General features: G+C 42.1%; 4 protein-coding genes across 6 annotated transcripts; 3 read left to right on the top strand and 1 right to left on the bottom strand.

The window, feature by feature from the left end:
• Positions 1–2,396, top strand: LOC144543551 (uncharacterized). 2 transcript variants are annotated; one of them, XM_078291763.1, is made up of 6 exons: positions 1–154; positions 267–365; positions 470–570; positions 607–693; positions 1,375–1,438; positions 2,112–2,396. In XM_078291763.1, the coding sequence occupies exons 2-6, from the start codon at positions 267–269 to the stop codon at positions 2,148–2,150; spliced, it is 390 nt and encodes a 129-aa protein (XP_078147889.1). In that variant the 5' UTR covers positions 1–154; the 3' UTR covers positions 2,151–2,396. The 2 variants fall into 2 exon arrangements, with proteins under 2 accessions (XP_078147889.1, XP_078147888.1); XM_078291762.1 differs by having other exon boundaries at positions 470–693.
• Positions 2,397–2,433: 37 nt separating this feature from the next.
• phf23b (PHD finger protein 23b) lies at positions 2,434–7,303 on the bottom strand. The gene is made up of 5 exons (XM_071899007.2): positions 6,749–7,303; positions 5,385–5,416; positions 5,179–5,271; positions 4,440–5,058; positions 2,434–4,248 (listed from the first exon to the last, which is right to left on the bottom strand). The coding sequence occupies exons 1-5, from the start codon at positions 6,774–6,776 to the stop codon at positions 4,055–4,057; spliced, it is 966 nt and encodes a 321-aa protein (XP_071755108.1). The 5' UTR covers positions 6,777–7,303; the 3' UTR covers positions 2,434–4,054.
• Positions 7,304–7,510: 207 nt separating this feature from the next.
• On the top strand, positions 7,511–9,981 carry elp5 (elongator acetyltransferase complex subunit 5). The gene is made up of 8 exons (XM_071899021.2): positions 7,511–7,808; positions 7,902–7,962; positions 8,073–8,153; positions 8,242–8,453; positions 8,801–8,976; positions 9,063–9,158; positions 9,256–9,356; positions 9,461–9,981. The coding sequence occupies exons 1-8, from the start codon at positions 7,754–7,756 to the stop codon at positions 9,567–9,569; spliced, it is 891 nt and encodes a 296-aa protein (XP_071755122.2). The 5' UTR covers positions 7,511–7,753; the 3' UTR covers positions 9,570–9,981.
• Positions 9,982–10,746: 765 nt separating this feature from the next.
• Positions 10,747–20,482, top strand: ctdnep1a (CTD nuclear envelope phosphatase 1a). 2 transcript variants are annotated; one of them, XM_071899013.2, is made up of 8 exons: positions 10,747–11,459; positions 14,003–14,069; positions 16,638–16,756; positions 16,865–16,936; positions 17,207–17,323; positions 17,571–17,682; positions 18,399–18,483; positions 19,149–20,482. In XM_071899013.2, the coding sequence occupies exons 1-8, from the start codon at positions 11,355–11,357 to the stop codon at positions 19,207–19,209; spliced, it is 738 nt and encodes a 245-aa protein (XP_071755114.1). In that variant the 5' UTR covers positions 10,747–11,354; the 3' UTR covers positions 19,210–20,482. The 2 variants fall into 2 exon arrangements, with proteins under 2 accessions (XP_071755114.1, XP_071755115.1); XM_071899014.2 differs by lacking the exon at positions 16,865–16,936.
• Positions 20,483–20,689: the final 207 nt, after the last annotated feature.

Genomic DNA, 20,689 nt, shown 5'->3' with positions numbered 1-20,689 from the left:
CCTTGATCCCAGTCTCATAATATAAACCCGCCCCAGATGCACAGCTACAAAAACCCTCCGCACCAGCCGCCAGCACAGAGAAATCTGGATCTGGAAGCAGCATCTTTGAGGACTGAAGATCTGCAGTTTCCACAGAGAGGAGAACAGATTTGAGGTGAACACGTGATCCATGGCAGCACCCTAGTTTGGTTTAGTATCAGTGGGGTTTTGCTGGAGTAGACCTAAGAGTTGAATTTGACTCTGATCGTCTATTTCTGTCTGTTCAGATGCTTTGCTCCAGATGTGTGCTGCCTTTCCTGGCTTTCTACCTGCTGCTGGAGGAGACGTCTGCCTTCGTCTTGCCAAACAGATTCAGAAAGAGAAGGGTAGGCCTTTGTACACAAACTTTACAACAAACTCATGCAAACTTGAATTCATTAATTCTTCTAACCTTCTGATCATTGTTTTGTTGTCTGTCTCCTGTCCTCAGGATGTCAGCTGGCTGGACCAGGAGTTGTTCCCCCGCCTGCCTGAGCGCTCGGAGCGGGGAGACCTCTCTGTGGGGGATGCAGGGGAGACGGGCCGGGAGACAGGCCGGGAGACAGGCCAGGAGACGGGCCGGGGTCCGGACGGCCGCCCTTCTCAGTCTGCGGCCTTCCTCACCCCGCTGGAACACCTGTCCCACCACAGCCACCGTAAAAACAACGAGAAGAGGTGAGGACAACAGTGAAACCTTATAGCATACAGTCTGAATGACTTTAGACTACTTTGAGATATGAGTTATCATTATCAAAGCATCAGTCCCAAGAGTTATGTAGTCTGTCACGCACAGGTGCATACAAACATGTGTGACCCAGCATGAAAAAAGAGACACACTGTATGGGGTTAGATTAGTCTCAGGATTAAATGAATGCAGAAAACAAGATTTATAGATGCAGAAAATAAGATATACAAATGTCTGCAAAATGTCTGACCGCAAATGTATCTTCCCATGCTCAAACAAATAACTCTCAACTTATGTCAATCATCATCTGAATAAATGTGAGACAATTTGTATTTCAGCAGAATCACACCATAAATGTATTTCCAAATTTACAATATAACTCAAACAGACATTTGAAAATCTTGTTTTCTGCATCTATAAATCTGTCGTTGCTTTCATAGATTATTGATTTTTGCATTCAGAGCTTTCTGAAGTAAAATGGATCTCCTGTAGAGTTAAATGAGCCTGGATTCATGGTGTTTGGTCACATTCAGAAATAGGAAGATGAAAAGAGTAAGTTGTGCAGTATAGTGTGAATGTTTAGTATGAATGATGATTCTGATGCATCTACAGTTACCAGACAGTCACTGTAATAGACTGAGGCTCAGATTTTTCCTTCACTGTGTCTACAGGTGGAGAGTAGCTCCTCTGGACTCCATCGGCAGCTCTCTACTGTCCAGTTACCGAAACAGAAAGGTGAGACACTAGAGACAAACACTCTTGGGAACTATTGATATTGCGGCTACAATAGAAGCTACACTGCAAAAAATAGTCATATAATCTGGTATTAATCTTAAAGTCTTGATTTTCTTAATGAGGTGAGATAATTTCACTTGTTTCCGATGCAAATCAACTTGTTGCACAATGACATTTAAATGCCTGACACACTGTGTATACATATAGGCCTTCAATGTAATATGGCAGAGTTTTCATGATCAGTATTGATCTGTGTCTAACATGGTCAAATGTTACTGTTTTAACAGCTGATTTGAACGTCCCAGGTCATGTTTTAGTTCACTGGTGGTGACATATATATTATGGAAATTTGTGCTTTAGGTTAATTTTCCCTCCAAATGATCCTAATCTACAAGCAGCCAAGCTTGACATGAATGACTTGGTTGATTGCAAAAAAAAAAAAAAGAAATCCTGAAAACTCCATATTACTAAACTGTTTGGATGACTATCATTTTCCATAACTCCCATAAAGACAAATTTCAAACTGCATGACATGTACAGGTTTTCCATGACAGTAGGAGCCCTGCCTAAGACCAGTCTAATATATAACAGTGGTTTACCATCTATGATTTGAGGACATTGCTTTCCTCAGAGACAATGAACTGAGTACATTACATTTGTATGTGTGTTACAGGACGAGCCTGACGTCGACTGGGAAGATTACAGTGAATAAAGTTATCGCCTTTGCTGCTGGCTCATGTTTTCTCAACTCCAAACCAAATCCTCCATGCTGCTTAATTTGTTCCAGTATTTTTGTGCACCTGATATGAGATTTACAGTGATATTTATTCATATTTAATTTACTGCCACACTAACAAAGTGACATGCCTGTACCATCTCCCTCTAGTGGTAAAAAACACAAACATGACAAACACTGCTGTGTGCTTAAATCTAATAAAAAAAAGTGATAATAAAAATACATGCATTTCAAATGAATGTATATTTTTTACATGTCTATTTTATGTACAACTCAAAATACCACCTGTATGTTCCCCAAAAGACTTTTATTTTTCGAGCTACAATTAAAGAAAACAATATCAGAATGCAGAAAATATAGTATTTGCTTGGTTATTTTCTCTCTTCACTTTCACATATGTACAGTTGTCAAAGAACAGGGTATGTACACAGAATTGAAGGAGTGGTGGTGAGAGTGCAACTGCTACTGGGGACTAACCAAGACTCTCCCACCGACGAAAGAAAAAGCAAAATGATAAAACCAACCAACATAAAACGAATGCCACAACTCGTGCGGCGTCAACTTATTTTCTGTACACTACAGTCAACTTCGTTCTCGATGTGAGACAATCATACGTCCATTCTCTGATACGGGAGCATCTCTCCTCCCCGCTTCTCAGAAAGCTAAGAAATAAACAATAACATGAAATAGAAAAACAAATATTTTACAACCATTCATGCACAAGTCTCAGAGCCACTTTGACATTGTAAAGCATTGGCCCACTTTCATCTTACATCACCCTCCCATATCAGATGACTTTCAAAAGATGAAAAACAAACACACAAAATGTGGAAACAAAAAGAGCAAAACTTAACAGCTTTCAATGTTCGAATTAAAATGTTGTTCATGGTAAATGGCTATCAATGGTTGACAAGCCAGACAGGGAGAAACATTAAGCGCTGAGCCGCGAATGTACAGAAACAGCTACATGCTAAGTACAGATTACATCAGTTGTAGCTAATCATATTTCCAATACCACCCTAATATGCAGAGGAAATGGTATTTTAGGCTTACATTTAAAAAGTGCACTGTTGAAACACAATTGTCTATGTGCAATTTGAAATTCAGCAATTTAGATGCAGTTCAAAAAGAAAAGAAAAAAAAATCAAATTTCGTGTGGTACTTTGAATACAAAGATAGTTTATTCTAGAGTGAGATCTCTAGGTCTTAATGCTCAGTGATCACCACTGACAGAAAAAAACTGCTAACTGAAAACGAACAAGAAAATAAATTGCCAAAATACAGTCAAAAATAAAATGAGCTGCCCATCTAGCACTATTAGATACTTCTAAACAAAGAGGAGTGACATTTTCCTTCTCTTTAGCTATACATTTTGTCAAGGTGTGAAAATCGCATTGATTCAAAGTTGAGAGAATGTGGCTCTCACTTAGAGTGATAAACAGAAAATATTCAGTTTTCTTTGGAACACTGAAAGACAAAATATTGTCTGATATCCTCAAGAAATAATTCACAATAAGTTGACATGCACCTTCTGTGAACATCCATGAAAACCAAGGTGTGGATATTTCTGTGCACATCACTAGCATAGTATATAATTATAAAGCCAATCAACATAGGAATTAATGAGTTACAAATAAATGATTCTCCACTGTCATTGTTGCCTTCTGTCCAGTTTTCACAGGGGCAAAAAAGTAAAAAACACACTGAGATAAATAAGAATGGTTGTGATTGTCAAAAGAAATCCTACAAACTGACAATACAGTTGCCATCCAGGTGAGAATTTAGGCTGTTTTAGCTGTAGGCATCAAAGAAAACAACGGGCGTTGGAGGACAGCAAAAAAAGGGGGTGGGGGTTGTCATCCTTCCCATCCCCTTCATGTCTAGGTGTCTTTTTTGTGTCCCGACCGCCGCAAGTCCCTGCACTTGTGGCAGTAAAAGATGTCAGGAACGTTGGACTTCTTGATCTTGGCACATGACAAGTGCACCCATATGCTGCACTGGTTGCACTCGATCATTGGCCGTCCCGCGAATGGCTTCCCACAGTAACAGGTGATCAAGTCCCATGAGTCGTCACCTGTGTTGAAAAAGGGAATAGAGTTATAGGCTGTTATAGCTGGACAAGTCCGCACTGGGTACTTATTTAAGCAAAGAAGGGATAGAAAGATACAGACAGCAGAGACGAGCATCATAGGGTTTGGTATTGACAATTTCCTAATCAGATGTGTCAGAGATAATAATTCAAAGATTCAAACATATTCACCACACCTGACTCCACCATGATGTCTTCATCTGCGATCCAGGTCTCGCCCTCACTGGAGCTCATCTCCGCTTCCCTGATGGACTCCTCTGGCTGCATCTTCCCCAGCCCCTGCGAGCTCGGGGAGGAGCCCCCGTGCACCGCCAACTCCTCCCTGACAGGTCGTACCTCGCTGTGTGTATGGCCCGCCTCAGAGTCTGTCTCGCTTTGAGTGGCTGAGCTCTTGAGCTTCTTGGGTGCTTTCGGCGGTTTGGGGTTTTTGCTGCGTTTGATGCGCGCTCTCTTCTCGCCTTCGCTGCTGCCGCTATCGACCACTGCCATGGCCGAACCCAGAGACAACTTTTTCAGTTTTTTGTCCTTCTTGCGCTCTGCCTTAGTGCTGGCCTGGCTCTCGTACAGGGAGTCTTTAAGGCGCATCTTGTCCAGCAGAGTGCTATCTGAGTGCATGCGGCGAATATTTTTGCCCTTATTTGCACGGGCTTTACGGACAAACGTGTGGATGGTGTGGATGTCAGAGCTTCCGTCTCCCCAAGTCGCACCCATGGAGCTGCTGCCTCCACCACCACCGTCTGCCGACAGCCCCGAACTGTGTGCCGAGCTGGAGGATGTAGGGGACCATGAGCTTTCCTGCAAAAAAGAGAAAAGACATTTTTTGAGGGTATTTTCTCACAACTTGAACATGGGAGGCAACTTAGCTGTAAATGTGAGCAATTTTGATATTCATAACAACATAATTAGGCAGCTTACCTCTTTTGGGCTGGGGATGTAACCGGCATATGCCAGGACAAAGTTGCAGAACTTGTTGAAGTCCTCAACAGTCCTCTTTTTCCTCTCTGGAGGCTGCAGAAAGCAAAAGTCTTAATATTAAAGCAAGTCTACAAGCATCCACAGGTGAAGTTCATCCAAACAACTCTCAAAGTCTTAAGTAAACTACTGATAAGAAGTGTACTTACCAGAGGCTCCGTTTTGCACGCCAATAGTGAATCTGGTGGAGAGAAAGCAACTCTGTGAGTCACAAGTACATTTAACTATTCTTGATTCGCATATGTTTTACACAGTATAAATAAAGTAACCTTGCATACATTCGCTTCAGGGCATGCTGACAAACGAATTGACTAATGCTAGCATTAGCGGGCTTGCTAACATCGCTAACCAATCGTGGTGTTATTGTGTTGGTGAGGGGTGTATGTTAACATTATCGGAGTGGCGTTCGTTTAGTTAACGTTAGATTGACCATCAGAGTTCACTCACAACCATCTACTTGGAAAATTGTGGCCAAGACCATCATCGACTGTTAATTTAGCATCACCCTACCATCAACCGCACGGCGGTCAGTCAGCACTTGTTCGCTAGCTAAATTTAACTCGGACTGGCTGAATTTCTTCATCACCCGTACCTTATTGTTCATTCATTTAACATCTTCAAATACGCATTATTATTACCTAGCCTAGTTAATAGAGTTAGAGTCAATGGCTACCCAATATTTAAACTGGCGTTAGTTTACATTATCTTGATGTTAGCTTGCCAATGTTAGCTGACAACTAGGGAAGAAGCTAACCCAACACGTTATGTCGCCTGTAACGAGAATGGTCATTTACAAGCAACAAGTTATGTTCGGTAAAGTTAGCGCGTTTGATTTCCTACCGCGGAAATACTCTTGAGTAAGCGCATTATAATTGGCTAATGTGGATTGTAACTAAAGCCCGTAAGTGAGTGGACTAGTACTGGCAAGCCATCCAGTTAGCTAGCTAACTTAGCTCGAAGTACAGCTAGGTGGCTAACTATCGTTAGCCAAGTTAGCTTGGTGTTAGCAAGGTGCAACGTTAACCGATCATGTCACTACTGCTGCCTGCGTTCATGCTAAACAATTTAAGGCCAATTTAACGATAACGTTACATTAAACAGTTAACATTAACTGTTAAGTTACGCAAGTAACAGAATTGTTTCCTGTAGCGAATTAGCGAGCTAGTATTTGTTGTGTCGGCGCGTTAACTAGCAGGCTAACTTAACTCTGCAATACAACGTTAACATTACGTTATAAGTTAACGTTACCAGGTTGATATTTGCTTTAGGATTAACCTAACTTTCAAAGTATTTTGATGATAACATTTGTATTCTAAAACATTTGTAAAAGAACAAGCGAAGTAACGTTAGCTAACGTTAATGTTAGCATACACCACCAAATGTAACGTTAGCCACATTCAGCTTTGCCTAATGCCCGCAAAACACAACAGATAGCTAGGTTAACAATGAATATATTGAAATCCAACATGAACAGTGTGATTATTGGCTTGTCGTTGAGACTGGTGAAACATACCTTGGTGCTCAGACATTATTTCAAGCATTGTCGCCTCAGCAACAAGGCCTCGATCCAAGTAGAAGCAGCAGGCGAGCTAGCCAGAGTAGCAGCCGTCGCGCTGTGCCTTTCCCCCGGCGTGACTGCACCTTACAGGCAACTTTAGCAGCAGACCAAGGGCGCGGACCCCCGATTTCAACTCTTTCCAAAAACAGTCCACTATAGGTCGAAGTTGTAATGTCCCGTTGATCCGTTACAAGAGTTATTCCAAAGGAAACCGCGTCTAAACCGTCGCCACACTAACGTTGCCCGACAGAAAACTAACGTTAATTCGTGTGTCGCTTAGCTGTACTAGCTCATTTTTCTTCGTCACTGCTAACGTTGTTGCATACATAATCCTCGCAATCAAACTAGAAGTGTAGCAAAACGTAAAAGCCCGCTGGATGAGCACGATTAATACCTGTGTAGGTCCATACACAAAAACACTCTAACGAGAACTTTTTCAGCTGAAGTTATTCGTTTCTTGCAATGTACGCACAGAAAACGACTGGAGTTTGACTAAAAATACAATTCCGCACGGTCTTGTCTTGCGCGGCGCGCGCACTGACTGCAGAAGCCTCTTGTGGCTGCCAGCGCGGTGGCTTCCTGTAGGGCATGCTGGGTATTGTAGTTGGTTATATAATCATTCACCCATACACGGGTTGATAGTAAACATTGCTGAACTACATTTCCCACATGTGATCGAGATAAAGTAGATCTGTGGGATATGAAGTTTTCACGGCGGTCCCTGACATGCTACCTAATCATCTCGGACTCGGATAGGAGAGAAAACTAAACTTATTGTGGAATTTGACTTGCTGTCTTTGATGTTCGCCATTCTCACTTTTACAAGCTTTGATCTTCTTTATCATCCAAATACTGAGTTCTCGGGTGTTTATCGTGGCATTTATAGATGTAAACTGGTGGTGAATCAGAAACATGCTAGCTAGCTGAAGCTGCCTGGACCTGCTACAGTCCGCTTCTACCATGTTACCTGAATTATTGCAAGGAACTGATGCTGGAGGGTTTATTATAATACAAGGTAAGTGCTCTTGATGGCTAACAGTGCCATGCCTGCCTGTAAGTAAAGAAGCAGTATCATTAAACTATTGTCAAACTTAACTTGCATTCGTAGATGCTGCAAGTTATTCTGGTCGACCCCTTCTGAAGAGCTTCATCAATGCCGCATTGAACAGGTAGGCAAAGTAATACTTACAGTGTATACCTTTTTTATAATTATTGTAATATTATATAATTGCTGACAGATATTGCTAAAAAACTAATCGAACCTTTGATTTGAGTTTAGGGAGGAAGTTGTCCATGTGCTGGGCTTTGAGGTTAGTGAGGAGGAGATCAAAGATGGATTGAACGCATCATCCATGCAAAGGTAACTAAGGACACAAGTCCTTTTTGGGAGACAGTTTATTTAACTCATTGTCAAACTAACCATTTATCATTTGTTTCTATCACTTTAGGCTGCACTTTCATAATGGTTACGCAGACCCCCTTGGCTGGACTGAACAGCCACCTTTCACAGTTCACCAGTTCAGTTTGAAGGAGCTTACAAATGTCATCAAGCAAACACAGCAACACAAACCAGTTACCTTGGTGATCGACTCTCTTTCATGGATTCTGAGACATCTCAGTCCTCCTGCCATCTGCCAGAGTCTTCAGCAACTTAAAAAAGGTTTGATATCATCTTGTTAATGTCAGCATATCAGTATAATAATAATGTCTTTGTTTTTTAACTGGATGAAGGTAAGAACTCAGTGCTCCAACAGCGACTGTAAGGATCACAAACCAAACCATGACGACCATAATAAATCACTGTCAGTAACCTCTGTTGAGACCTGCATGCTTGCACTTTCACCCTTGACATGACACCAGTGCAAATCTTTATTTAAAAATACATCTGAGTGCTAACTAGCTATTGTCAAACAGACTATCTGCGTTGATTTACTCCAGAGTAAAGTGGAACTGTGAGACCTTGCAGTCCATGCCACTATTTAGGATCTTTTCCTCTGTTTTCGTTAGGGGGAGCTGTGAGAACTATTATCGGCCTGCTGCACTCAGATATGCATCAGCGGGGTACGGTGGGAAGTGTTTGCCACTTGGCCACTTCAGTCGTCACTGTGATACCTGGGCTTAGGGGAGACGAAGCAGTGGCAAAGACAACAAGGCGCTCAAAATCGGGGAAGGTTATGCAAGATGTAAGAGGAGTTTCCTTTGGGATTACCATTTTCTGTTCCTACACTGATGTCATAAATTATTGACGAGTTAATTTGTTTGTCCTCAGGAGGAGATTTTCAGTATCAAAGAGGATCTTACAGTCACAGTACAGAGCAAGCCCAGTCATCCTGGCACCATGCAGACTGACCCAGAGGAACTTGAGGTGCTCCATATCTGTACACCATACTCTGATAAATAGAATAAAGAAAGGGCACAGACATGGAGGGACTGACAACCCTGCATTTGTCTTGTTTCCTTAGGCGGACCCAACAGCCAACTTGACCTTCAACCTCCGTTTATCCGACACAGAGCGCAAAGCCAAGGAAAAACTGGCACTTCCCTTTGTCTTCAGTAAAGAGAAGTGAGCAACATTTTCACAATTGTTATGGGTCTTTTTATTCACAGATTGCATTCCATTTGTTTGAATATTTTTATTTTAACTCCCCTCTTTCTTTTTTCTAACAGGAAAACAGCTCTCCTTCACTCAGGCCCGGGTTCAGGGCGGATTCTGTATGAGCCCGATGCCAACGACGACTACGACCAGGAAGACCCTGATGATGATCTGGATGTCTAGGCCCGGGGCGGAAAAGCCACTGAAAGCAAAGAAGTGCCCTGTTTCATTGAGACGTTTTCAGTGGTTCAGAATCACCGCCTTAACACTATCTTATGGAAGTTTGAAACTCTTAACAAATTCCCTAATGATTCTGTAAGAAATCTGTGTTGTGTTTAAAAAAATGTTTTATATCTCAGTTGTTATTTTTTTGGTGGTTGAATAAAATGATGCAAAATATTACCCAACTCTTATTTTATATATTACATTATGTAACTAACAGCCAATTCATTTGTCAGTACATGTGCTTGAGTTCAGTGACCACAATTTGTTTATAAAAATGGATGAGAAATGTTGAATTTATAAGGGCTTGCTACATCATGTCACTGGATTAATGTAGTTTCTGTTGCTAACCATTGCACTGGTGTGAGTTTGAGTATTAAAGTCCTAATCTTGGATTACAGTATAGTGCGTCAATTTAAACACTGTCATGCAATCACTGACTGTTCACACAGTGGTTTATTGGAATTAATATTTATTTTCAAAGTGTATTCTGACCTTTTTACAGCATGATTGTCAGTATATGACAGACATACATGAGTTCAAGTAATCAATCTGTTAATTTATTGTAAACGATGTTGGATGATGGATCTCATCAATTGAGATCTGCTCAAATCATTATTTATGGTCCAACTCTGCAATAGTTTCACCAAGTGACAAGTAATACGGTTTTCACTAAAATCACCCCGTTATAAATAACATCACTAAAGTTACACCAAATATGTATGTGATGCTATTTGCATTTTATAGTTAGAGATTATTATTAGATGGCTGAGAGTTTGTGTTCAATAGATTAATTTGTTACAGACTTTTTGAATTGACTGTGCCATTGGCAAGCCCTCTGGTGTTAAGTGTCTGCTGACAGCTGAAAACTTGTTGAAGCTCTCCCTTGGAGATATTTAAAATACTGGTTGAGTTCTTGCCAGAAATCATACTCATGTTAACCTGCACTAGAACCACTACCAGAATAGGTGAAAATCGACTGAACATAATGAGTATAAATAAGTAAAACTGACCAGATTGGTCATTTTTTTTATCTAGTGGAAGCCCTCCTACTGTTGCTCGTCCACGTCTGTTTATTTTCTTTCCACGTGGACGTGCTGCGCGCAACCATTGGGTTCCTCGCGGAAGTGACGGCAAGGCGGCGATGGCGGCTCGCAGTTTCATTCCGGATTTGCAGTGAACTACAAACTGATTTTATCCCGACTGGTTTGACTTTTGGGAACTTTTCAAACATTTTCTCTCTTTGGACGCCACGTAGAGTAAAGGCGCATTGAAGTGGTGCTTGACAACGAGCGGCCCGAAAGTTTTTGGGGTATTTTTCTCCAAGGTTCAAGGTGGTCACCCTATCGAGCTAGCGATAGCTTGCTGGCTACTAGCTAGCTGCTACACAGCTACTGAGCTAGCTTGTCAGCGAGCTGCGTGGTAAGATCCATTCAGCAGCAGCAGACGTCGTGCAGTCTACTTTTGACCACGTCCACGTTTTTACAAACTCATTCTATCATCGTTACGATGCGAATGCACTCTATTCAGTGATAGTTGTGCCACAAGTGTGCAGAGCGAGGTACTCACACGTTTGCTTGGCCTCTTGTTAATTTGAACTGCTAGTGTGGCTGCTGTGGCTAAAGACGGATTTTGAATATCACTAGCAAGCAAGTTCCTTGTAGTTATCGTAACAACTTCGGACAAGCGTGCCATCAGCTACGAATTCAAGTTCAGTTGCTGTGGGGTCTTTGCGTGCTCATCAACATGCTGAAGACCCGACAGTGTTTACTTGGCATCCGCACTTTCCTTGGCGTAACGTCCAGAATATGGGGCTTCATCTTGTACATTCTCAGGAAGCACCTACGAACGGTGAGCATGGGGTTTAAAAGCTATTTCCTAATCGATTGTGTTGCATGGGTGTTTTGTGACAAGTGAGCAAAGTCCTTATGATATTGCCATGGCGCCCATATGCCGGTACATTATTCTCCAAATCACATTCACCAACAAGCATTCTCAATTTGCCCTCTCATTCAGCTAGATGGCCCGTGTTCCTTATCTGTGTTAGAACTAGATATTCATTTTCTGGTTATTTATGTCCCAACATGTGCAGCAATCATGTTTTTTCTGTGAAACATAAGTTTTATCATCATGTGAGTGGATGGTAACAAAGACCACTATCTGAAAAGCCGTACTCTTCCACCTTTTATCATTAATTTGGTGTGATGTGATGGTTTTAATGAATGACCCATCCAACTACAGTGCAGAGAGGAAGCCTCCCACATCCAAACGCTTCTTGATGTATGGAGTGGCCAGTACAAGCCTGCGGTCACCTTCAGCTGCCCACTAATGCCACGACAATAAACATGGCATGTAAGGTGACAGAGGCTGCCTGCTTGTAACTTAGATACACAAGTGTTGTTGAGTTGTTGTTATAGATATTATGTATATGTGGTGTAATATGAGTGGACTTTGACTCTTAACTCTGTATCAAGGCAACAAAGCTGGAGTAGTGCCCTGTGTTGTAATAGTCTTGCTGTTAGAGGTTTGTCTGCAGTTTATTGTGCAGCACTCACACTCACGTGTTGTCAACAGGCCCTGAGAGTGAGTAGTCCAGTCCAGGTTAGGGGTAAAGTGAGAGGGATTATGTTAGCACAGAGAGCGCACTGTTCTCTCCCTCTCTCTTTCTCTCATTCTCACTCACAGTTTAGCTCAATTGTTCACAACGTGTGATGCACTGGCACAATGTCCCTATCCAGTGAGTGCTTATAGAGAGGAATATAATGTAAGGGACTCTTTGGATAGCCATTGAGTAATTTAGGACAGGTGATCTTGCTGAAACATTTCACAGCCTAGGATTTTAAGAATGCACCCGGTCATTAGCTTGAACGCAAACTATTAATATAAACTAAAATACTAAGCCTGTCTCTTTCTGGCTTAATCAGACGCCTCTCCAGTAACTTCTTATCTGTGAATTGGGTAGGATTCAAGGTCTTCTGTTAGATTTTTCAGTTATTTTAAGATGGCACAAAAGTATTCCTTCTGACTATTCTTCTTGGTTTGCAAATTGAATGAAATTGAAAACGGCAAGTTAGAAATCCCTTAGAAAGAGTAGACCACATTATGTAGAGTGGACTGACTTACCAAAATTTGTATTATTAAAAGCTCAATTAGATTACACATAATAGGGCCGCGTGTTACCGTTTCGTAATCCTTTGCATGCTACTGTATGCAAACATACAAAAAGCTGTTTTTTTATTAATCTTAAAGACAACAATGCAGCGTAATGCTTCTGCATATAATCTCCTTGATACAATAACGGGGATGACCAGAGCATTGCTGAGTCTGGAGGCAAAGGGCTTGGTCAACGTTTGCAGGGCCGGGGGCCAGATGGACGCTCCTGGAGGTACAGCGAGCTGAGCCGAGGGTCAGGTCCCCCCGCGGTGCCCAGCAGCTGCTGCCACCAATAGGCTTCCCCTGAGCTCGCTCTGCCAGGCAGCAGTGGGAGGGGACAAAGAGGGAGGCCCTGTCCAAGGTTTAGGTACCAAGCAGCCCAGGCTCAGTCAAAGTCACCCTGCAAGTCTCCCTTTCCGCCTGTGCCCCATGCTCCACTGACACCCACCGACAGCTGGGGGGGATAAAAATAGCCCTCATGGAGAAAAGTACAGAGCCCCGGGGCGAGAGCGACACTGGAAAGGAGCCTCTCTGTATCTTCACTCATTTCCACTAGAGGAGAGCAAAGAAGTTGAAGAGAGGAGCAGCCATGGGGCGGACACACCTGGGTGCATTTCAATACTCCAATATGCTGTCTTCCCCTGTTCTCTTGTTTCATCTGTGTTGATGTAAAAGAGGAGAACAGGTGTGCTGAGGTTGTATTGTCTAAAAGGACCAAATATAAGTTTCAGGATTTATGCATAGCGTAAGACTTTATCAAGATGTTGGCGGTGTACTTTTGCTGTGCATCCCTCTGCCTTTAAGTCAAGCAGAGTTAAATCTCAACCGTGATGCTTTCTTTTTTTAATGGATTATGGATCTGAGGGATTAAGACCAAGAAAGAAAGCCACTTCTGAAATGCCCCCAACGATTGCCAAAACACTAATCTAACTCTGTCTTTCTGTGCGAAGTCACACAAAATGCTGTTGCCTTGGAAATAGAGACAGGCACATTTTCCCGATTAGAGAGTCTGGGAGTAGGGAATGGGAGGTTTGGAGGCTTAGTTGCACTCAGGATCAACACTAGTTTAATTTAGCATCCATAAACTGACTTTCATAAAATATATTTGAAATCTGTCCATGATGGGACTAACTTCACCTCATCCAGTATATGGGTTATTGTTTCAACTGTATTCTGTGTTCACCTGGTCTTCTGAAATGAAGCACTAACATGACTGTTTCATTTGCCTCGTTCATTTGCAGATAATCCAGTATCAGACGGTGCGATATGACACTTTGCCACTGTCGCCTATCTCCAGAAACAGACTCAGTGAGTACACTTATAATTTTTTGTCCAGTTTTGAATATTGATTTTATGCTATGACTGCTTTGCTAGATTGTCAAGGCTCCTACATAAGTCTGGAAAGGTTAAGAATTGCACCAATCGTTTGGAAAAGTACAGAAAATTGTTGTTCGGTCCCTTTACATGTATGAACACACATCCTGTGTATATAGACCTGTTTGCTTTTTATGTTTCGTGATATTGGATAGTGTGGAGCGGAGATAAGATGGGAGAAAGAAGGGATGACATGTGACAAAGGTCATAAGTCTGAATCAAACCTACGACTTCACAAGTACATGATATGTGCCTGATCCTGATTTGACACAGCTATAGACATAAATCTAGGTCACTATCACAACATGTATGTAATGTAGAAATTTAAGGTGAGATTAAACTAGTCAACCAAGGAAGAAATGACAGGCAGACAGGAAAAGTTACCTACAACAATACTGCACACACCGTGAATCCTTCTATCGTGACCTTCCTCATCCCAGAGTAAATGAACATCACCACAGTTGTTTTGCTGAGACACACTGACAGGAACACTCATAATGTCACTTCCTCCCTGTGTGTTAACTCAAGACGAGCTGTCAACTGTCATCCTAGTGTCAGGTCTTTGGGTTAATGTTGCATGTAAGTCTATTAAGATGGATCAGATGGCTAGATCCAAACCACAGCTGGGTCATGTCTTTCCTCTCACATTGCCCACCCTGAACAGTGCACCTGTTATGACATACTGGTTAGTTTGATAAGTATAAACTCTTCCTCTCATTAATTTGAATGGAATACCAAGAAAGATCGAGTTTACATTTTAGGCATTTGGCTGAAGCTCTTTTCCATAGTGAGTTACATTGAGTGCGACAGTAGAATAAGCTTACATTCCTGCGTCACCACAGTTACAAGCCAAACTGACAGTAAGAAGTGCAAGGGTGAATTTGCTGAGGATATGCCGCCTGAATGCCCCCCAGACAACGACTCGTCTGTCGCACAACTGCAAATCTGCATTCTTACCAAGTTTTACTGAAGCATGTGTGGGTCTTACAAGTTCAAAACAGCTTTGTTTTTTTTTTTGACAGCTAATACATAACACATGTGCTTCAGACGTGTAAAACACTTAAGGACGTGGTATGAACAATGTAAAATGCAAATAATGTTAGGCGTTCTGAATTGCACCGTACATCATGCCTGTAGTTACAAAGACGCAGCATATATTGCGTTTCTGAAGACCTGTAACCAGGGCGCCAAATTAAAACACAGGTAAATTTTGGTAGAGTAAAAGTAGGTAGTTTAGATGTACTGTTCTATTCTAAACATCATATTTGGCTGGTAAAATAGTGAAATTAGCGAGTAAATTTCTGAATCCATCTGCCACTGTGGCTTGTGGACAGAACTGTTTCCTGCCCTGCTTGTAATGGTGACAAGATGAGTTTGTGGTCTGGAAGTGAAGAGGAAATGCGAACGTTACAGGCGGCATTTATGGTAGCCTGGACTACTGCGTGTACTCTAGATGAGCTACCTTCTGGTCTGTGTAGAGCTAATTCAAAAGCACAGTCTTGAATTTGACAAAGGACTGTGTTTCCTCCAATCGAATGTATGAGATCTCTTCAGCTCTATTATATTCACCTCTTGAAACTCACCCTGCACATCACAGCAGTGACCCAAGCTGGAGAGCTGCTCACCATGTAATCCAGGTCCTATCTCCAATGAGTGTTTCCTTTACATTCATTTAGCTGCGGTCGCCCCCGACAGCTGACAAATGTAAATCGATTAGAATCCATCGTAGTCTTTTTGCTCAGTCAGCCCCCAAAAATAAGCTGCATTTGCAATTAGAGCGTAGTTGTCCATATCATGATATAAGTGTCCAAATAAGAGCCATTCTAATCCTGGAATTCACCCTGGAATTAACCTGAGTCTCAACCAAAATTACCCCACCCCACGCACAAAACTACCTACAAAACTGCAACCAATTGCTACCTACAAAACTGCAACTCCTTTGTTTACTAGCCTGATAGATACCTGTACTACCAATCAAATTTGTTTATTTCAAGTCTGTTTCAAGCCTGACTCAAAAGCGCACTCTTATTATTAGATGAGCAAGACTAAGGGTCTAACAGCTCTGCGACGTCGCATTTTGTGGAAGCGTCCCTGCTGGGAATCGAACTCTTGAGAGTCTTGAGAGTCTGCAATCTAACTCCCTGCGGTACACTTTCACCCACCTGACCAAAAGTGGTGAACAGAGCGACTGACCGACCGACCGACCAACAATACGATCCATAGAGCCCCTGCTGACACGGGGCTAAAAATAATATTTTTACTTTCGAGTTTAGTCAACCAGTGTGGTGAAGGGAGGCCTAGTGGTTAGAGTGATCGTCCTTCAACTGGACGTCCCAGCTTCAAGCCTCATGTCAACAAGTATCCTCGAGGAAGACACTGAATCCCTACCAGCTCTACTGTTGTGCTGTTGACCTCCTTAGAGAATTTCCCAATGCGTATATAAAGTATCATACATGTATGTGTCTTACCAAGATTTGTTATTCAAACTCTGTGTATCTCCAGATGCAGTGAAGAGGAAGATTCTGGTTCTGGACCTGGACGAGACTCTGATCCACTCGCACCATGACGGGGTCCTCAGACCCACAGTTAGACCCGGCACACCGCCAGACTTCATCCTCAAGGTGCGTGCACGTACACGTACATGTGCATGTTTGCACACTAACACAGGCAAGCCCAAACACCACTCTTATCTAAACCAAATGGGTCCTTCTGTTTCCTTTTCCACGCAGGTCGTCATTGATAAGCACCCAGTCAGATTCTTCGTACATAAAAGGCCACATGTTGACTTCTTTTTAGAAGTGGTGAGTGCTGTTTGAACAACTGCTGTGATCAGTGTTACTGTCTATGTGCTTGGAACATTAACTTGGGGCTGGGGGTCTTGCTCATGGTCCAGGTCGCCTTTCATCCTGTCGCTCACTCTGACTCTTACCTGTCACTCTGCTGCACTCTCACACTATCTAATACCATAAAGCATAGAATTTTTAAGTTGTTAATCTTGGTGACTTACTAATTACTGACTCTAACTGGTATCCTTGTACTCTGTGTGTGTGTGTGTGTGTGCGTGTGTGCAGGTGAGCCAGTGGTACGAGCTGGTGGTGTTCACAGCCAGTATGGAGATCTATGGTTCGGCAGTGGCAGACAAGTTGGACAACAACAGGAACATCCTGAAACGCAGATACTACAGACAGGTACTGCGCTTAACCGTTGAACACAATGCTGCATGTATCTATCTATGGGTTTACGAAATCTGAGACCTCATGGATCTGCAGCCATTCTGCCATATCAGGAATTATTGTAATGTGATTCCTGATGACACTGATTTAGCTCTTTGGTCCTATTGGGCCTTTAAAACTGCTGCTTTGGAACAGTTTTTTCCTTCTCTAAAACCCCTTTTGACGGCATCACTGACGTTTGTGTTTTCTTTTCTTTGCACAGCATTGTACATTGGATCTAGGTAGTTATATTAAAGACCTGTCCGTAGTACATGATGACCTGTCCAGTATTGTCATCCTGGACAACTCGCCTGGCGCTTATCGCAGCCATCCAGGTAAGACTGCAGCCTCACACACACACAGATTCACACACACACGCACATACACCTACATCAGTTTGACTCACTGTTTCTCTGCCTCTTACTGTCTTACACTCAAGACCAGGGAAAATAGTCGCTGAATACATTTTGAAATATGTGAAATGCAAAATATCAAGGGATTTCTACATTGTACCATGCAAATAACTGCGCTTGAGAGCCCGTCTTCAGTTTCTGACGTTTCAGTAAGATGAATCATGTGTGCCTTAGACAAATTTGAATATCTGAAATCTAAAGTCTAGTTCTAACTTGTCTCTCTACCTCATCTCTCTCTCTCTCTCTCACATAAACAATTAAGCATATGTTATGGGTGTTCATTGTCTATTTAAAGTAATTTCACATCCTCTCATGTGCTGCTGGGTTTAAGTGTTAGTGATGTTATTAAAACCAGTCACCCTCCTCAGTTTGGTAAGGGTTTGAGGTGAAAGGGTGTTCCCCTCTGTGTGTATGTTTGACTTTAGCAAACAAAATCAAATGAGGCCTTGTGACGGGCCAGGAGCAGAGCAACTAACTCAGCTGTTCATTTCCAATACAAGACGTGTATTGTAATTGTTGTAACAGCACATTAAATCTGCAGCAGTTGTAACACTCGATGTCCTTGTTAACAGAACGGCATGTAATCACAACCATGTCTTTTTCTCTGACACGGTTCTCTGGGTGTTTTTCCCCTCCAGACAATGCAATACCCATCAAGTCCTGGTTCAGCGACCCTAGTGACACAGCACTTCTTAACTTGCTGCCTATGCTGGATGCACTAAGGTAAGAGGCGTGATGAAATAAGCATGAAAATCGACTATATGAACACCTTGACTCTCCATCTTACACTGTCCGCCATGGCATTTTGCTGCACCTTTGCCTGTATTCAAGTGATCTGTTGGTGGTGCAAGCTAATAGCTCCAGCTGGCTCTCATGGTTTAAATTGTTGGTTTTATGTTTACACCTATCCAGTAGGGCTGAACAATATCGACAAAAAATTGTGATTTAAACTGCAACTTAATCACAAGTTCACAAGTTTTTCTTGTCATACATTTTTTAGAACTTTAAAATTGTTTAAAGAAAAGTGATTTTGTTAAAAAAAAAAAAAAGTCAGTGTACAGAATTCGCTGAGTTTTAGTAGTATGGTGAAAGGTTTTCACCAATATTATACTTGATTCATGGACCAAAGATTACCTGCAGCTCTAAAACACCTTCTTCAGAAATCCATTTTGGACGCCCCTCTCTCTTCAGCAATTAAATGCAGCCTCTGCAATTTGGAAATTGCAGCAGTTCATATTGCAATTTGGATTTTTTTTTTTATTATTATTAATTGTTAAGCTCTACCATCCAATCCTCTGTCATCTTCTCAACATAACACTGATAACCAACAGCAAGTACCGACTGATTTAGGCCTTTTCCTACAACCGTCTCTCTGCTCTCTCTCCTAGGTTCACTGCTGATGTGCGCTCCGTCCTCAGTCGAAACCTCCACCAGCACCGGCTTTGGTGATTGGCTGAATCGAGAGGGGGCGGGGCTTGTTGACCGGCCCCTCCCTCTCTCTGTCTCTCTCTCTCTCTGCCGGTTCCGTCCTGCCCTCCATTCCCACACAGACGACCCACCAGCCCTCTAGGAGCCTCTCTCAGCAGCAGGGTACTGAGGAGAAGAGGGGTGGGGTGAGCGCCTACCATGGGATGAACAGTATGGGATCATCAGAGCCCGGAAACTACTGGGGAGGGATGGGGGAGCCAGCTTGTTTTTTTTCTTCTTGATTCTTTATTTGTAAATTTTTTTTTTCTTTTTTTTTTTTTTTTTCAAAAACAAAACGGAGCCTCTTCTGCCTTATAGCTCCTGATACTGACTGTGTGCGTATGGAGAGTTTGTGTACGTGAGTCGGAGTATGCTTGCTGCGTTCGTTAGTCTTTTTAAACTTTTTTGACGATTGGGGCGAGGGGAAGGAGAAGAATCAGCAAGGCAACAAAGACAATTCTCTATTATTTCTTCTTATTCTTCATCACCTCGGACTTTGCACTTCAATAGATGACGACCCATCATTTTACTGTCTTAACCTCACAGAGCGACCGGGGCAGGGGGAAAATACGAAACCACCCCTTTTTAGATCAACCTCATACCCCAAAGGTGGTTTGTTGGCTCTGACTGAATTCCTGAGGTACTTTTTTTTTTTTTTTTTTCACAAGAACGGATAAATGTAAGTGATGTGATGAAGTTTTGCTTGCAACGTACCATCCTCAGAAGTTTTTCTGGATAAATAGCCAAGCAGCCGGAGTATTTTTTTATTTTTTTTTTTCAACCACAACCATCACTTTCCCCAAAGCTCCTTATGGGACTCAGTGATATAGACTGGACTGAAAAGTTGTGAGAAAAAAAGAATGGCTTGTAAAGATATGTGGACTGCTGTGCCGCCTTTCAATATCTGATTGTTTCTCTATTACCATAATGTATGATAATATGACTTCTGGATACCATGACATTTCGCTTTTCCCCCCTTTTGCCATCTGATGCCATCCTAATTTCAAATAATAGGACTTGCACTTAATTTCTCTCCCTTCTGTTTTTGTTGCAGTTGGTTTCGTATTTGATTCAAAAAATTTGCAGCCTGCCCCTTTCAATTTTTACCTGCTCCCCTTACTGTATGGGTTCAACTATTAGACCCTCCGTCTTTAAATGCCTTCTGAACAATGTCAGTCTTGTCAAGGCTCACAACGGCTTCTTATTGGCTCTGTCTCCAGGTCTGTGTTACTAATAAAACACTTGTCAGTATCGACCAATTCCTATCCAGCTTATTTTTTTATACTCTTTATTCTCCTGCGGTCTTTTTTGTAATATATTCGAGGCGTATAATTTACAACTTGTCAACTGTGAATTACTTTGCTGGGTTGCAAAAGAAGTATTGATACCTGAGAGATGGATTCATGCTGTATTTCTGTGGCAGGCAAACTTTTTTTCCTCATGATCTGCTGCCATCATGTGG

The sequence above is a fragment of the Centroberyx gerrardi genome, chromosome 23, assembly GCF_048128805.1.
Source record: "Centroberyx gerrardi isolate f3 chromosome 23, fCenGer3.hap1.cur.20231027, whole genome shotgun sequence".
Taxonomy (NCBI): domain Eukaryota; kingdom Metazoa; phylum Chordata; class Actinopteri; order Beryciformes; family Berycidae; genus Centroberyx; species Centroberyx gerrardi.
Note: the sequence above shows the minus strand (reverse complement) of the source record. Positions and strands in the feature narration are given on the sequence as shown.

Bases quoted from the DNA above. Each gene is read 5' to 3' on its own strand.
- LOC144543551 (XM_078291762.1), top strand. From the start codon at position 267: ATGCTTTGCTCCAGATGTGTGCTGCCTTTCCTGGCTTTCTACCTGCTG. The intron at 366-469 runs GTAGGCCTTTGT...TCCTGTCCTCAG, and splicing joins ACAGATTCAGAAAGAGAAGG to GATGTCAGCTGGCTGGACCA. The intron at 1,439-2,111 runs GTGAGACACTAG...TGTGTGTTACAG, and splicing joins CCAGTTACCGAAACAGAAAG to GACGAGCCTGACGTCGACTG.
- elp5 (XM_071899021.2), top strand. From the start codon at position 7,754: ATGTTACCTGAATTATTGCAAGGAACTGATGCTGGAGGGTTTATTATA. The intron at 8,454-8,800 runs GTTTGATATCAT...TGTTTTCGTTAG, and splicing joins TCTTCAGCAACTTAAAAAAG to GGGGAGCTGTGAGAACTATT. The intron at 8,977-9,062 runs GTAAGAGGAGTT...GTTTGTCCTCAG, and splicing joins CGGGGAAGGTTATGCAAGAT to GAGGAGATTTTCAGTATCAA.
- ctdnep1a (XM_071899013.2), top strand. From the start codon at position 11,355: ATGCTGAAGACCCGACAGTGTTTACTTGGCATCCGCACTTTCCTTGGC. The intron at 11,460-14,002 runs GTGAGCATGGGG...GTTCATTTGCAG, and splicing joins TCAGGAAGCACCTACGAACG to ATAATCCAGTATCAGACGGT. The intron at 14,070-16,637 runs GTGAGTACACTT...GTGTATCTCCAG, and splicing joins TATCTCCAGAAACAGACTCA to ATGCAGTGAAGAGGAAGATT.
- phf23b (XM_071899007.2), bottom strand. From the start codon at position 6,776: ATGCTTGAAATAATGTCTGAGCACCAAG. The intron at 5,417-6,748 runs GTATGTTTCACC...TCTCTCCACCAG, and splicing joins AATAATGTCTGAGCACCAAG to ATTCACTATTGGCGTGCAAA. The intron at 5,272-5,384 runs GTAAGTACACTT...TGCTTTCTGCAG, and splicing joins CGTGCAAAACGGAGCCTCTG to CCTCCAGAGAGGAAAAAGAG.